Source organism: Hypomesus nipponensis, chromosome 9 (assembly GCF_054491055.1).
Source record: "Hypomesus nipponensis isolate SF chromosome 9, ASM5449105v1, whole genome shotgun sequence".
Classification (NCBI taxonomy): Eukaryota; Metazoa; Chordata; class Actinopteri; order Osmeriformes; family Osmeridae; genus Hypomesus; species Hypomesus nipponensis.
In genome coordinates, this window is record NC_140369.1 from 4,725,963 (window position 1) to 4,742,500 (window position 16,538).

Here is a 16,538-nt window from a genome sequence, read left to right on the forward strand (position 1 = left end):
AAAATATAGACATTTTTACAGTTTTTTTTTTTTTTTATGTATTTACTTTGCTATGCGCACCGCGTATTATTTCATAATACAATCGTTTTATTGTATATGCTACTTGGATCTACTTTGTTAGCCTATATGCCATCTAGGGCCTAGGCTATTAACAGTGACTACACCAGTTACCAACTTGCCATGAACATAAAACTCATACACTTTATATGCTCGATGCCAATGTCACAATTTACCACGGCGGGCAGCACTATAAAATGGTACCTTACCTTTAGACGTAACAGGGATGACCTACATTACAAGGCGCAGACGGCGAGAGTTGAATATTGTGATGATTTCATCATAATCCAATGTATCTGTCAGTTCACGCTCAAATGAGAGTAAACTGAAGTGGTTCAGCCTGGCTCTTGTCATTGATGTCCGAAGAAGATTTTGTATTATGTTACTTGTTGAGAAAAGTCTCTCCACACTGCATGACGTTATTGGTAGTGTTACTGTACTCTGAACTCTCTCTTCCCAATGTTTCTGCCAACTTTTTACTAAAACACTAAAACGGGTTGCAGTAATGAATGCTTTTTACTCCAGTATGTCAGAGCCCATAGCCTACCTCTTAATTTAACTTGAATGAAAAAGTGTAGTCAGTGCTTCAACATTTAGCAGTCTTTTTAAACGTATCTGTCCTTTTACTTGAGTAAAGGCTGTGTGTACGTTTGCCATTTCTGATCAGCAGGAAGCCAGTTACCGGAGAAGAAGTTGCCACATGGCTGACCTCTTGGCTGTGCTGCCACCTAGTGTTTCAAAATGGTATGTGAAGGAATTCTACATGCCCAGCTAATAATCACTTTTCTGGCATAGATACCTTCAGATGAATAAATATTGTATATACAAGTATATAAAAAAAAAAAGTGTAACATATCTTTATCGTGAAATATGATATCATTAAATTTGGCATAATTTTATGACAGTTTTTGTTCACCAGCTTACTGTGGCCTACAGCCCCCACACAGTATGAACTTTAAATCCTCTTAGACACGGCTTCTGTTTGTGTGATGATTAAATAAAACCTAGCCTTGACAAAGAGTGAAAAACGAGCATAAAATGTTTTATTACATAATTCATACAGAATACATGTTCACATGTAGACAGAGCCAAAGAATAACAAGGGGAGAGTCTTTTCATGTTTAAAACCGATTGTCACGTAGTAACCTACTCATTCTCGTGTTGTCGCTATCTTTGCTCAGTCCAATCTACAGGGGTTACAATAACAAAACATTTTAACTCTAAATGTTTAAAGTCACACCAGCACACCGGTAGTGTCTAGTCTACACACTTGGCAAATGTGTGAGCAAGCGTCAACCACAATCTGAAATCTAGTAAACCGTTCTATTGCTCCCATTTGGTGGGTTAGAGTATTTTTACTGTCTTGGATCACAAAAGTATTAAGAACATGTGCAGGGCATGGATTGCATTGGAGTGTTTTGATACAAGCACTGAATAATAAATAGGTACAAAGGGGTTTAAACAACATTGGGGAAATGCACTTGAATAAAAACCGGTTTCAAAAGGATGAGTGCCGCCGTTGCAGCCGTGAAGAAGACAGTTGACGGAGTCCACGCCGGGAACAGGCTGTGCCGAAAGTCAGTTACGTAACCACGGCAACGCCACAAATCTTTCTAGGAGGTAGAGACGGCCTCGATCAGAGGCTCCTGGAGAGACGCCCCTCAAGGGGTTCCGGTCAACCCCGTCAGAAACACCTGACCTACAAGAGGGCAGCTGTCCAGGAACACGGTTGCTCAGCCCTGCCCTTGACCAGTAGTCTTGTCAGGAATCACACATGTCACATGACCGGGCAACTGCCTGCCATGTTCACTATGGGATGGATGGACTGATGGATGGATGGGAAGTTGGATGGATCGATGGATGGATGAATAAAAGGTAGATTAAAACGATATTGGCTTCTGATAACAAAGAGAGCTGTAATGATTTGGATTTGGAGAATAAAGAACATTTAAAGTAGCTAATACAACATCTTAAATGACAACTGCTTCAATTCAACGTCAAATGAACTAGTCTCCAGGACTGAGTGGATGTTTCCGGCAAAGAACGAACCAAAAGCTCGTCCATTCTGCATGCAACGTCAGCTTCTAAAAACACTCAAAGAGAACTGCTGGAATGGTTCAATAAAAACTAAGTCAAACATACAATCATTCACCGTGGGACTTACGGACCGCTTAGTGTGAGAGAGATCAGCTTGGTCAATTCAGGTTCATACAAAACAACAAACAACAACAAAGAGTAAAAACAGAACAACAAAAACAATCCCTCGGTTGTCGTGTTTCAGTTATAAAACAATTCGGTCTCTACGTAGGACTACATTTCCATTCCTGCTTTGTAAATTCAAACTTAATTAAGACACCCCCTTTAGCACTCCATTTCCCAGGGTGCTTTTAGTGAGTTTCTTCTTGGTAGTGTGAGCTTGGCGGAGGGAGGCAGTGGAGTGAAGAGAATTCAGAGGAGCAAGCAGGCAGTGAGATAGGTTGACATGCATTCCTTTGTTTCTGCACTAACAGTCAGCCTCGGTTCCACCATGTCATCCTACTCCTGCTGCAGCACCCCTTCCTGTGGAGTTGAGTGTGACAGTCTCAGTTGGAGTCGCTGACCACCACTATGACCAGATGCTCCTCGTCCAGGTTACCCACAGTCCTTTTGGCTGTTTGCAAGTACTGCTGGGAAAACTCGCCCGGAGGGAAGGCGTAGAGCATAGCTCCACCTCCCGCCTCCTTAGCCCCTCCCACAGGAAGGCTGATGACGCCAGCAGCTTCCTTGTTCCTCAGGTAGGTCACCAGGTGGCGCAGCAGCCGCACCTGCAGCCCAGGCTCCGGGGGCGGGGCTTCTCTGTCGATGGGGCCCTGAAGGGCCAATAGGACAGCGTATCCCTCAGGCCCGCCCATTTTGACCCTGCGTGTGACCTCGTCCAGCCTCGTCTGGTCCATGCGAAGGCGCTGGGCTATCTTCAGCTGGGCCAGCTTGCCCCCTCCTCCCTGGCTGTCCCTCAGGGCTGAGGAGAGAAAGGCCTTCCCCCCTCCAGGAGGAACATGGAGGTTGGGAAGCTGCTGTTCTTCAGGGCGAAGAAGCCCTGCCAGGCCTTGGAAAGGGCCTGGGCGTACTCGGACAGCGAGCCGGGGCTGCGGAGGTCGGCCTGGGACTCGATACTGGAGCGGTGCGAGTGCTGCTGGTAGTGGTTGTTGTGGCGGTCGGCGTCTGCAGACCTCTTGTGGCGGCCTGAGGTCTCCGGAGCGGCGCCGCCGTCCTCGGTGGAGTGGCGCCCGCTGTCGGGGGTGTGGTCGCGTTGGGGCTCGGTGGTGGAGTCGGGCGCTCTCACCCGGGCTCTGTCTGGGCTAGCCTCGGGGGAGACGGGGCCCACGGGGACTCCTCCCCCTCTGACCTTCGACCTCCCTCTCTCTCTCTCCTCCGTCTGCCTCTCGTTGGACAGACTCCTGCTCCGGCTCCTCCTCTTGCACCTCTCCCCTCCTCCTCCTCCTCCTCCGGCCCCCGCTCGTTCGACCTCCCTCTCCTTCATCCAGCGCTCCCTGCTCCTGCTCCTCCCCCGGCCTCCCCTCCCTCCCCCTCCGAAGGCTTCCGCGGGGCCCCGGCGCTCCAGACTGCGGGTGGGGCTGGAGGGGAAGTCTCTGTCCAGCCTCTCCAGAACCCTCTCTCTCTCCCTAAGGGCGTGGCTGGGCGGGGAGCGGGGCGAGCGCGGGGAGCGCTCTCTGGGACGCAGCTCTCTCTCCAGGCTGCGGTGGTGCCCTACGTAGCCCTCCGGCAGCAGGTCAAAGTGGGCCGGCAGGGGCACGGGAGGTTGGTAGCCCTGGGGGTAGGTGCGGGTCTCCTCCACCTTGGCAAAATCCACCCTGAGCCTGCGTTCCGGGCCCCCCAGGGGGAAGCCCCTCATCTGGGTGCAGGCGGCCTGGGAGGCATCCAGGCTCTCGTACTGGATGTAGGCAAAGCAGTCCCCCTTCACGTAGTCGATGTTCCGGATGCTTCCGAAACGGTCAAACTCCCTCGCCAACGCCGCCAGGGAGTTCCCGGGGCCTAGCCCGCCCACCCAGAGTCGCGTGGTCGGGTTGGCCTTGCCGTAGCCAATCTTCACCGGGTTGCCTCCGATGACCCGGCCCTGCATGGCGACCTTTGCCCTGTGGGCCATGTCCAGGTTCTGGAACTTGAGGAAGGCGTAGGCTCCGCCCTGGCCGCGCGCGGGCCGTTTGATCACCACGTCCTCGATGATGCCGTACTTGTCGAAGCCCCTCCTTAGCTCGCCCTCTGTGACGTTGTGATCCAGGTTTCCGATGAAGAGGTTGCTGGTCGCTCTCTGGTCGTCCTCTGGCTTTAAGTCCTCCACCACTGGCATGGGGAATCCGTATGGCCGCCCCCTCTCATCCAACATCCCATAATAGTCTAATATCCTCTCCCTCTCCCTGCTCAGCCCCAGACCCTCAACGGGGTAGTGCCTGGGCCGAATGTCGCGGAGGCTGCTCGCTGGCCCGGGGGGAGAGAGGGAGCGCTGTCTGTAGGGGTAAGGCGGGGCATGAAGGGGTAGGTAACCGACGTCGGGAGGCGTGCAGCTGCGGCGTCTGACATACATAGGCTCTACCTTCAGGGGCCGGTCATACAGAACTAACCTGGTGGATTTGGCGTGCCTTGCTTCTTTAGCATCTTCCGGATGCCTGAAATTTACGTAGGCTACACGCCCAAGTTCCGGAGTATGCGAAAGCTTCACACTCACGTCTCCGAACTTTTTAAACTCGTGAAATAACCCGTCCTCCACATCTTCGTCGGAGACCTGCGAGCCTAGATTACTAATGAGTAATGTTTTGTATTCCAGGTTACCCGCTCCTCGTGTACTCGGAAGCTCGGGTTTGGGAAGTGCGGTTGAAGTCCGTAGAGGTGGGCGGCTGATTAGACCGAGCTCGTGGTGCGGTGGTCTGTGGTGAATTTCTACGCCGGCCGCGCGTTCCTCTCTCAACCGAGGCTTCTCTCGTTCTCTGCTCCGGGCCTTGTGCTTAAGGTAGCTTCGACTCTCGGCCAGTAGAGCCATGCGCGGTGGCTGAAGGTCCTCCCTGCGTGCTCCGTCTCGTTCCCTTTCTCTTTCCCGTATTCGTTTCGCTAGAGCCCGGCTAGGACTGGTATCTCTCCCGGCCTGTCGCTTCATCCTCCTGTGATGGAGCCCAAACTTTTCAGTGTGTGCAAACCGAATCCGGTCTATGAAACTAATTCCTCAACGTGCAGAGATTACAAAGAAACGACGGCTTCCGAGACGTTACACAAACTCTTGTATCATCAAGCGATTGCATATAATCCAAAATTAATGGGAAAATACATTAAAAAACAAATGAGCATCAGTGGACCTGCAACAACGCCGCCATCTTGGACAAAAGGAATGTGTGCTTTCCGCCAATGGGAGGGGTTTGTCGGTGACGTCGATACAACGCAGGGAGGCAAAATTCCTCACCTCGTTCCCGATATTCCTAAAATTAGATTCGGTATACAATGTTTCTTGTCAGCAAACCCGTAATGACGCTTCGGTTTATTGCACGCCTTCGAAGATTACGGTCTGGTCCAGTTATTTGACACAGGGTGGGTCAACTAAAAAGAATATGCGTTTGCTGTACTGTAAACTTGACTCCTTAATGAATCACCATTCTGTATCAGATTATTTCATTCATTTTCACGGGAAACAAATGTGACCAAATTGCAAACCACATGTGGATGTATTTTCAATCCAATGCATGAAACGAGAGAGGCAAAATAAGTTTAGGACTAATGAAAAGGCAGATTCTGAATGATATGCATACAATTGAAGGGTTGACCACCAACAAAAAGGATAACTACACAGACACATTTTTAAGATTTTAATGAAAAAGTATAGTAGCACAGTTGTAATAAACATTACGGGTCTTATGTGAAAGGTCAATGTGAAAGGTCAATGTGAAAGAGTTTAATTTAAAGATCTTTTCAAGTCTTGTTAAACTACCTCTCCTCAACTCTAAAACAACAAAAACAAAATATGTCCCTTCCCAACAAAAACTGACTACGGAAGTCATGGGTGCAGTCAGGAGCATTGGCAAAGCTCACGTCATGCAAGTCACTTTGATAAAGAACACCACACCTGAGATGTCAAATATTAGAAATAAATGAGGTACACTTGATTCTGGTCCCTTTACACGCCAATGTTACCCTTAAGCAACTGCAGTGGCCTTTTGTAATTGAATATAAATCAAGAGCACCTCAAATACATATGTATTAAACCCAAGTCTGGGACAAATGTGGGGTTCTAGCTAAGATGCAGAGTGATTTGAAAGTGATGAGCCTGTCAATGGAGTCCCAAGTCCACCCCTGACTGGTAGAGGGATGTACCTACTCAAACTTTGGTGGTTCATATACCGCACAGCGAACATTACCCACCCAAAATGTTCATGTCCTTGGACCAATGCAGTATAGCCCTCTCCCTCCCCATCCACACACCCATTCCCTGCAAACCAGATCCATCACTGATAGTCCCATGGTTGGTGGTCCCACGGTCGAGCTTTTACAGTTCCGTTCTTGCTTTGGCAGCATTGGGGGCGTACTTGGGCATGAGTTCGTTGATTTTGCGGATAAAATCAGATTTCTCTGCGCAGCCTTTGCATGTCTCGCCCCACTCTTCCAGAATCTTCTTGAGGTCCTTCACCTTCAGCTTCTTCAGGTCCACTGTGCTCAGGTCCACCTGTTTGTCTGCAGGTGAGAGAGGCGGGCTTAACCTTGGACTTGGAAGGGGTTAACAAACAGTTATGGGTCACTTGGCCATTCACCAATTAACAAGTTAATTTGACCGAATGGCCACTAGAAAGCACTATGATTTCAGAGTAGAGCAGAGTACTACTTGATTGATTATCAGGGGAAAAACTGCACTTAGCCAGTGACATTACAGTGACAGTCATGTTAAAAAATAAAAATAAAACATACAAAAACCCCAACATCCGAAATAGACATGCCTACATACCATATTTGAGTTCACAAATCTGGCTGTCCTTCTTCTTGAGCTTCTCACAGATCTTTTCCACCGGCGCGTGGTAGCTGAGAGGCTTGGATATCTCGTTGATGATCTTGGTGGCTGCATCACTTGTGGCACCAATGTAGTAACACTGGAAAAGACATACAAAAAAAATATATATATATATATATAAACATCAGCACTTTTTCGTTGTAGATATGGTAAAATTGTCTCGTCTGAGTTGCATATTAAGATTGGACTGTGTACAGTAACAAAACATTTTGCCTATACAATAGATCTTATCTCACAACCTACATTTTAGTTATCAATGTTCTATTATTCAAAGTTCTCTGTAAGCTGTGCCCCAGAGTTGTAAGCGCTCCATCCAAATGTTGCTATTGTTGTTAGCTACACTGTCGAGTAAAGCACATCACTGCGTCTGCCGTCTGGGATTTGCTAATGTCAAAAGCAAAAAACAAGAATACTGATGAGGTTCTTCATCTGATCCTTACAAATCGGTTGTCCTTCCCCTTAGCATCCTTGCAGCTTTTAACGAGGGCCTTCTCAATGGATGTGCTGTCAAACTTCACATTTTCGTCTTGAAGCAATTGGTAGAATTTTCCCAGGAAACCGACACACACTGTAATGAAATATGATATGTTACACATTGCATGTAAATGTGTCCCGTCTTTGGAGATAAACCCCCTGTGTAAATTGTGACTTATTGACTGAAATATTATATTCATATATAGATTATTATATTGATATTTAGCCAGTAGTTGCTAGATGAGTGCACTGTGCCCGTACTAAGCTACACGAGCTACCACGCAGGAAAGCACCGATAAATGGTTACATTATAAGAGTTATATTCTAGTAACTTAACTATGGATATTGTGAAAGGGAAATTCTCTCTCATCCTTAGCGAGCACTAAGCTATCAAGTCACTAACGATGTATTTAGCTGCAGAGCACAAATCAATCATAGGCCATCAACATTGACTAATGGTAACAACAAAAATAGAAGCCACACTACTGTTATTTACCCAGATAGCTAACAAGTTAGAAAATGTATGTTGATCGCCAACTAGCTACATAGCTAGCTTCCTACCCACCTTCACAATCTCCTGCTTTCAAAGCATCAGTGCTGCTTGGAACCAAAGTCAGGGCGAGCGCCACCGATAAACCACTTAAACACAACATCTCACGATGAACAAGTAAATCAGTGAAGCTAGCTAAAGGTACACGATAAAGAAAATGAACCTACAGGTCATATATATCAGCTAGTGGATGTACTATGCTGACGCCGGTAAGTAAGCACGCAATGTTCTGAATCTGCAAAGCTTCCTGCTGGACACGTCGTCATATACTAATATCCTATTGGTTGTAACCTCACGCCTCGCGTACGTCACTCCACGCACTTTCCGATGATTGGATATTGGAAGACTCCGGGAACATCGTCGAGTTGGCGCCATTCGATTGGGCAAAATCGACTTTGGCCAGCATTGTAGGAAATATTTGAACGTAGTTATGTGAATGCCACACATCCACAATCAATTTATTACCAATAAATTGGACAGTGTCCGTTTTCAAATCCCGTTCAGAAAATCATATATTTTCTTCTTTGGCAACCTGAAAAACCTATGCTGAAAATGCGGATTAATGTTGAATTTGGATCAAGTTAGCCTGGTCCTAACCAGACCCCCTTACATTTCATTTGTACAGAGGGTCTGGGATCGCCCCATTGACAATCGTTAACTTCCTTGAAGGCGGGTCCTCTGTTGAAGTTTAAAACTATTGGATCAGCCCAGAGTCACTCTGATCTGCCATAACTAATCGCAAGCGTTGTTTTAGCCAAGTCCTTCACCACTACTGTAACGGAGCTAGCTGCCATAGCTGGAAAATCAAACTTTTCCCGAACCCCGTGGGGAGGAGGGCTACAACATCATGGCCACCTACAAAACTCAGCAAGGAATGTTCTTGCTCCGGCTGTAACTTATGGATATTCGGCAGGATTGCCACAACCGCAGAATAACTTCTTCCATCTTTCTCCGCCGCCATTACTGAATTACTCAAACTAGTGCACGACATTAACGTCATCGTTCTCTGCCACTCCCTCTGTTCGCTGATTGGACCTACAAAAAAATGGTTTCTAAAAACCGACTTCAGAGCCTAGTTCCCAGACCTAGTAGGCCTACTGAAGCAAAATCCAAATTGAGTGGAAGTACGGGCAGAGCCAGGCTTGATCAAGGTATGTTCAATTGGATTCTAGATTCAGGGACTTTCTTTCACTGAAAAAAGACACTAGTTAAATAATGACAGCTGTAAACAGTACTGAGTCAATAAAACATCTTTAATGTATGGCATTAATTATGAATTCCACAACAAAGCTGTTAAGTGAGTAGGAAAAAGTGTGTATTTACATCTAAAATCCACATCACAGTTTATTCATGCTAACACGATATATACTGTACAATAGATACTTTCAGAGCAAATTGTACAAATGTTTTCATATTCCCTTCGTGGGATTTTGTCTTTGAAGCAAAACACCCAAAACAACCAAAAATAATTAGGCAAATGAAAGTCACATTTTTGTATGTTTTTCTCTACTTTTAAAAACACATTTACATCAGAAAGTACAAGGCAGACAATTAATCACAATCTATACAGGTTTTGCTCTTGTTTATCTTTATAAATACACTGTTTGCCCCCCCCCCCCCCCCCCCCCCCCCCCCCCAGGGTTATGTACATAGAATTAAACTTGCCTGCCATGATAGCATGGAGACTTACATAGATCTCCAACGTAGCTATATTTGCTGTTCTGCCTCTCTTCCGTCACTTTCTAACTAGAACCCTCACCCCAGATCCAGTTCTGTCACAACGTAGTCGTACAACTTACTGGAACAAACCCAAACCTGCACCTGCACACAGCTCCACATCCGCTAAACTCTCCCACGCAACACAGAAATAATAGAACTATGTCCAAAATGTCAAGAATGTAAACAGTATTAAGGAGGCAGGTACAGTCGGGCAAGCAGGCCTTGGCTTTCAATTTGTTTTTTTAAAATAAGTTAAAAGATGCTGTGATTTCAGCATTGGCCACTAGAGGGCATTCAACAATGATGCCATGCAAAATCATACTTTGTTATTCAAAATACATCTGCTTCTATTTTCTCTAACAAATGAACCCTGTGTGAATTAAACTGCAGGCTATGTACAGCTTGCTTTACTACTGGACTCATCCTCACACGGACCAGTGGAGTAGTAGGGACAAGTGAGTATCCTAAAAGAAATGTCAGTGTATCTTCAAACATAAGCTTACATTGTAGTGGGTGGGTGGTTGAATTCTCTTCCTCAAACATTCTTCTGTGCTACTAATTTTTGTCGGAAATGTATTTTTAAAATGAGGTACTCTGACCCCAGTAAAAACATTTAGGGAAAACCATTTTTAACCAATAACATACACACGTCTTATGTTCATGAAATTCTGGAACTTTGCATAGTTTATTCTTATTAAATGTGGCTTCACTCTGCATATAGTAGGTGTGCTTTCCACTTCTAGTACATGTTGGGCTGTGACCTGCTTCAGTCCCCATCAGACCTCAGCTGGTAACTCAAACCTTTTTAATCCTCTTACCTCAAGAGAGCCCTGAGGGAGTCTTCTGCAGGTACAAGTTTGGAGCCTGCAGATGGTATTAAAATATCCTTTTTTGTTGACAAAGTTAAGAGGCATGATTAAATATGAATAATCTCACTGGGCCGGTCTGGAGTCAGACGTGGGTCATGAAGGGATCTCGAATAGTTAAAAGGTGCGCTTGATTATACCTGACAGCACAATGGAAATACTTCTTTAAATGGAGAGTCTTCATGCAAGGCAAGTTAAATCAAGCGCACCTTAAACTGGGGTCCAGCAGGCCTGGGTGGTACATAGTACATGCAATTTACAATCCCTCTTTTTTTCCACCTTCATCAAACACACAGGGGCAGAGCGCCCATGGACAGCCTGACAGGGTAGCATTGCTTTGACATTATTTCAAGTGTTATAAGTGGTTAAATAAATACACCATATCATAAATGAGACGTTATATGTTCTCTATCCGCTACACATTAGCATAGAATGAAAACAAACCAAAAATCATTTCAGTTGAATTACAAATAAAATAAAAAGTCCCTCATACAGAGGCATGCATCTACCTGGTCATTTGTACAAGTTTACAGTGTATGTTCCTTCTGTAAGAGAGCAGAGAAATGTGCACGACGATCTTGACAGAGAGCGAGGGAGCACCATCAGAGAGAAAGAGAGATGGTGTTGGAGAAGCTGTGACTGAACACTGTGACCACACAGACCCAGACACACACCGGAAAACTCCCTGCTTCACACAACAAGAACATATGGGAACACATGGTCTGGTAGAAGTTATAAAAATGGAATTATTCCAAAAGGAATTTCTCACCATCTCACCATCTTAATAAGGAGGAGAGAAGAGGATGAGTCTACAGAATCAGGAAGTATGTAGCAGTATTGAGAGAGCTGTTTTTAGAGAGAGACAGACAGGAAAGAATAGTGGACAGCCACGGTCGCTTCCTAACCAGAAAGTGCAGAAACTTAAGATGTTACATGTTAAGATGTTTCAGAAAAGCAGATATTTCAAGAAAGAAAGATCCCCAACAGTGTGTGAGAGGAATATACTAGAAAAGGGCTCCTTCTCCATCTCATCTTCCTGACAGCAGGTGGGAGAGCAACCACCTTCATATCAGTGGCCTTTTCCCCGGAACAAACAAACAAGAAGCAAAGTATCATATCAAAACATTATCTATTTTATGATTATTTCTTGATTTCTTGTATTTTCAAATTGGCTCCACTGCCCATCACAAGACAGTGAGACCACATCCTGCATTCCACAGTTACTAGTGGGATTCAAGGCCAGTGTCTTGCATATCATATTCATCATCTCTGTCCTCCTTTGCCAAGGATTGCCTTCATATATATTATATCAATACTTTACCATACATTACTGTACATCATACATTGGAAGAAATTGGCAGCACTAAAAATATATATATATATATTATCTTTGTTCCATCACCCTGACATCAAAAAGAGTTTTATCCCAAGAGAGGTTCGTGCTGATATTGCCTTTCCAGATAAGCAAAAATACTGCAGGCTTTGTTGCAAAAGAGAAACCTTTGATGAAGTATACAGATTCTTCAGCCTGCCCTAACCCTAACCCTGCAGACCATGACAGAGTGAACCGCTTCATTCTCATGTGTCTGGCTCAGCTAGAATCAGGCCGTCATAACATCTTAACCTTCCCTCTGAGTGTCACGGTAACGGTTGAGTTGGGGGATCTGACCAAACACCCCCATTTACCGCTAGACCAAAGACATCCGCTGAGGTCCTGGTCCGATATTTGGGCTTGTCGATAGCAGGCGGGGCTTATTATCATACGAGTATTGTGCCAAACAAGCGCTGCTCTGTGAGGAGAGGAAACTAAGGGAAAAAAAGCCTGACATCTCTGATCAACACTCAACACTTTCCTCCATTCAACTGTCCATTTACTTTGTGCAGGTGGTAGTCCAGACACACAACCATTATCTAGTTATCAAATAACCAATTCACCATTCCAGTAGCCTACCGATAATCTATCTAAAACCCTTCACATCCAGAACCAAACCCACATTGCTTATCCTTCTCAGTTTATGTATAGAAAAATAAGTGAGTTGGAAGTGTCTGGTGCCAGGGCATCTGTACTAAAGTGCATCTTCAGTTGAGATGGCAGACTGCAGGTCTTTATCAAACTACAGATCATTAACTGTCCAATCAAACAGCAATCAGTTAACTGATCATCTTTGTGCAATGACCTCCGGATTTGGCCCTGAACTATGATTCAACTAGAATCTGTGGCGAGTGAAAAGGTAGCTGTACCGTATCAGTGGAGTATCACAATTTGACTCAATTTGACACACTAGAGATGAACATGAAGTTCAGTATGACATCATTAGAGATGAACATGATGTCCAGTGTGACATCATTAGAGATGAACATGATGTCCTGTATGACATCACTGCCTAGTTTGGTTTAGCAAAACACTCAAGTCATTACAAAGACACTTCCTGAACATGTAGTGGGGACACACAGTGAGGACAACTGGTTAGGAAACGCAGAGCCTCGCATCTGAAAGACTAGAGGGTCTGGAGGGGACAGGGTTTGGTATGGGGAAGAGGGGCGGGGAGTGGGAAGTGGGGGACAGAATTTATCACTTAACCCTAACCCACCTTCCAATTTCAATTGATAGGGAAGATTCATAAAGTAAATCTCCACAGAGGCTGAATCAAGTTGACATCCTACAGGTTTAAAGTTCGTTCCCGACGGTGACGTTCCCCACCCTCGCTCCCAGCTGCACCATCCCTGACCTGAGCAGATCCTGAGCCCCCTACTCCTCACTGCTGACCCCATGCTCCCACGCCACCTTGGCCTGCTCCTCCTTGCCCCCCAGGAGGGGCTGGGAGATCTTGCGGGGCATGGGCCTGGGGGGTGCCGGCGAGGACGGCGGGCCCAGGTCCTCCTCTGGGATGCAGCCCTCCCTGAGATAGGGCTTGGGGGGCAGGGCCGGGGGGGGCTCGTGGTGGTGGTAGAGGGGCGGGTGGGGGTAGTGGAGGTGGAGGGGGCCCTCCTGGGGGACGGTTGCCAGGATGGGGGCCACGCCGCCAGGGGCGGACAGGCTGCGGCAGGGCGGGAGCTTGGCTCCCTCCAGAACGTCGGGCTCGGACGCGCTGTAGCGAACGGCCAGGTAGGGGGAGGGGGAGTCCAGGTCCTCGCCATCCGTGGTCCACGTCTGGCTGCTGGGGGCGGAGTCTAAGGTGTCGGTGCGTACGGGCGGCTCGCAGGAGGAAGATGATTGGCCGGCGGGGGCGAAGTTGCTCTCACTGAGGGAGGAGACGCCACTGCTGGCGCTGCCAGAGAGGGTGGAGTTACTGCCATCCAGGACGGACTGGGGACTGGTGGGCGAGGCAGGTATAGGGTGCAGGGGAGACTGTGGAGAGAGAGGAAACACAGAGAGATAGAGAAAGAGAGAGAGAACGAGGGGGAATGAGAGAGAAAATTAGAGCGGGAATGAGAGAAAAAATGAGGGAAGAGCAAAAACAAAAGAGGGGAAAGAAAGACGTTATGATACTTCCTGACTGCCTGCCTGCTGACAGACTACCTGACTGACTGTTGGACTATCTGACTGGCTGGCTAGCTTGCAGCAGGAGAGAGAGATTTTATCACTGGGTGCTGTTACACACAGATGCATTCCTCAAGACAGCAGAAAAGACTGAAGCAAATGGACAAATGGAAGCACACACACACACTCAAACATAACCTCTCTCTCCTACTTACTCACTCACTCACACACACACACACACACACAAACACACACAGCTCTTATTATCTTGGAACTCATGGGATGTTTGTAAAGCTCAGACTCCCAGTAGACTGAGGGGACCATGGGAACGAACAGGACACTAGGGGGACAGACAGACAGGCAGACAGACAGACAGACAGACAGGCTGACGGCTGACTAGCAGAGACTAGGAGGGTACCTTTCTTAAGGAGCGCGCAGGGAGAGCTGGAGGGAGGTCGCTGATCTGGTGGTGGAAAGCATCAAAGTGCATCGAGAAGTGTCCTATTGGGAAGACACAGCAGGACAGACGGGTTGGAGCGAGAGACATCCAGAGAGAGAGAAAGAGAGAGACGGGGAGAGAGACATCAAGAGAGAAAGAGAGAAAGACAGGGAGAGAGACATCCAGAGAGAGAGAAAGATAGAGACACACACAGAGCGAAAGAGAGCGAGAAAGAGAAAAAGAAAGAGACTGCTGTGTTCAGAGCTCTGATGTAGACGCCCTGCCCAGAGCAAACCCTGCAGGCTCCAGACCCGATCTGGCAGCACGTGGATGGGTGCAAGCGGCCGAAGGCGGAAGCTTAGAGCAGTGACCGCCATGTTGCTCCCACTCATCAGACCCATCTCAGTTCTAGAGTCTGGGGAGGAAGCTTAGCTCTGGACAGGGCTACCCTCAGAGACAGGGGAGGGGGGAGGGGGAGGAGGGGGAGGAGGGAGAGACACAAGGTGGTACGAGAGGGTAGGACATCTAAGACATTGAGGGCAGAGGGCACGCTGTATCTCAGTGGGAGAAGACACACACACACACACACACACACCATGTTCACCCCTGCTAATCACCTCCCTCACCGTTTAGAACCTTCATCCGACAGACCCACGCACGCTGGCACACGTATGCATGTACACGCATACATACACAGACACGTGTGCAAACAAACACACATGAAAGCACATGCGCACAATACTGTAGAATCACTTCAACATGAAAGCGCACACACACACACACACACACTCACACACACACAATGACAGGATTGGACAGCCCCATGGTCACAGCTGCAACACACTGTGGATTCACAGCAGCCAGGTTGAGTAGACGAACCAACAGAACGACCAGCAGAACTACACAGGCTGCAAATCCTCATCTCTCTTTGGAACGGAAAGGACCTGGAGATCGTTTCAACTGGTCCAGCTGGTCACCAGCATTCTAACAGATCACTGGGCTTCAATCAGGATCATCACTCATGACCTCTCTAGAGGCCTGGTTACCTACCAACTGCCTACTGTGCTCCCAGGCCAGCACACACACACACACACACATCCTGTTTCAGACACCATAGAAAGAGTCCCAGCAGGCCTGGGACCAGGATGTAGTCAGGTAGCAGGTCATCCCTATCAGCAGCTGTCTGTGGGCTGGTGCAGTGGTGTCTCTGACACCCAGGGTGTGGTGTCCCAGCGCCACCACTAGAGGGGGCTGTCACACTGGCTCACCAGGGGGCAGGCTGCGAGGGGGGACCGGGGGGGCCAGGACACTGCCCACGTGGGCCGACAGGAAGGGGAGGGCCTCCCTGGTGCCGCTGTCCAGACTCCAGCTGCTGGGCGTGGTCAGGACTGGAGGGAGGAGAGAGAGGGGGAGGGAGAGAGGGTGGGAGGGAGGGAGAAGGAAGGAGAGAGGGAGATGATTAGCACATGGGTACAGTTAGTCTCCACAATGTCTTCTGCTGTGAGACCAGCTAAAGGACGAAGGTGAAGATGAAGAAGATGATGATGATGTGGAAGCTCACCTTTCTCTGCCACTGATAGATTGGGGTCGCTGCACGGCTTGCATGGACCAATCACCTGGTGGAACAACGCCCGCTGGAAATTGGTTGGCTGATGAGATATAGAAATATAATTAAAAGTGGAATGTGTGTGTGTATATGGCCCTAGCTGTCCATTGTCAGTGTTGCTGGGGTACATGTGTGTGTGTGTGTCTGTTTGTGTGTCTGTGTGTGTGTGTCCGTGTGTGTGTCTGTGTGTCTGTGTGTGTGTCTGTGTGTGTGTGTCTGTGTGTGTGTGTGTCTGTGTCTGTGTGTCTGTGTGTGTGTGTGTGTCTGTGTGTCTGATTGTCTCCACCTGTCCGTTCTCGGTGAT

The 16,538-nt window shown here is 47.6% G+C and overlaps 3 protein-coding genes across 4 annotated transcripts in view; all 3 read right to left on the bottom strand.

The window, feature by feature from the left end:
- Positions 1-1,078: 1,078 nt before the first annotated feature.
- On the bottom strand, positions 1,079-5,430 carry rbm15b (RNA binding motif protein 15B). Its single transcript, XM_084706309.1, is given in 2 exon segments — positions 1,079-3,073; positions 3,076-5,430. Coding segments are annotated over 2 exon segments (2,565 nt in total). The 5' UTR covers positions 5,207-5,430; the 3' UTR covers positions 1,079-2,639.
- Positions 5,431-5,893: 463 nt separating this feature from the next.
- On the bottom strand, positions 5,894-8,369 carry manf (mesencephalic astrocyte-derived neurotrophic factor). Of its 2 annotated transcripts, none has more exons than XM_084705213.1 (4): positions 8,139-8,369; positions 7,540-7,667; positions 7,037-7,178; positions 5,894-6,768 (listed from the first exon to the last, which is right to left on the bottom strand). In XM_084705213.1, the coding sequence occupies exons 1-4, from the start codon at positions 8,224-8,226 to the stop codon at positions 6,584-6,586; spliced, it is 543 nt and encodes a 180-aa protein (XP_084561339.1). In that variant the 5' UTR covers positions 8,227-8,369; the 3' UTR covers positions 5,894-6,583. The 2 variants fall into 2 exon arrangements, with proteins under 2 accessions (XP_084561339.1, XP_084561341.1); XM_084705215.1 differs by having other exon boundaries at positions 8,291-8,354.
- Positions 8,370-10,508: 2,139 nt separating this feature from the next.
- The window catches only part of dock3 (dedicator of cytokinesis 3), a 104,018-nt gene continuing 97,988 nt past the window's right edge, over positions 10,509-16,538 (bottom strand). Inside the window, exons 51-54 of the mRNA XM_084704261.1 lie at positions 16,190-16,277; positions 15,897-16,016; positions 14,608-14,690; positions 10,509-14,057 (exon numbers count right to left, since the gene is read on the bottom strand). Of these exons, the coding sequence (XP_084560387.1) occupies positions 13,458-14,057; positions 14,608-14,690; positions 15,897-16,016; positions 16,190-16,277 (891 nt within the window). The 3' untranslated portion in view covers positions 10,509-13,457. The remainder of the gene's footprint in view (positions 14,058-14,607; positions 14,691-15,896; positions 16,017-16,189; positions 16,278-16,538) is intronic.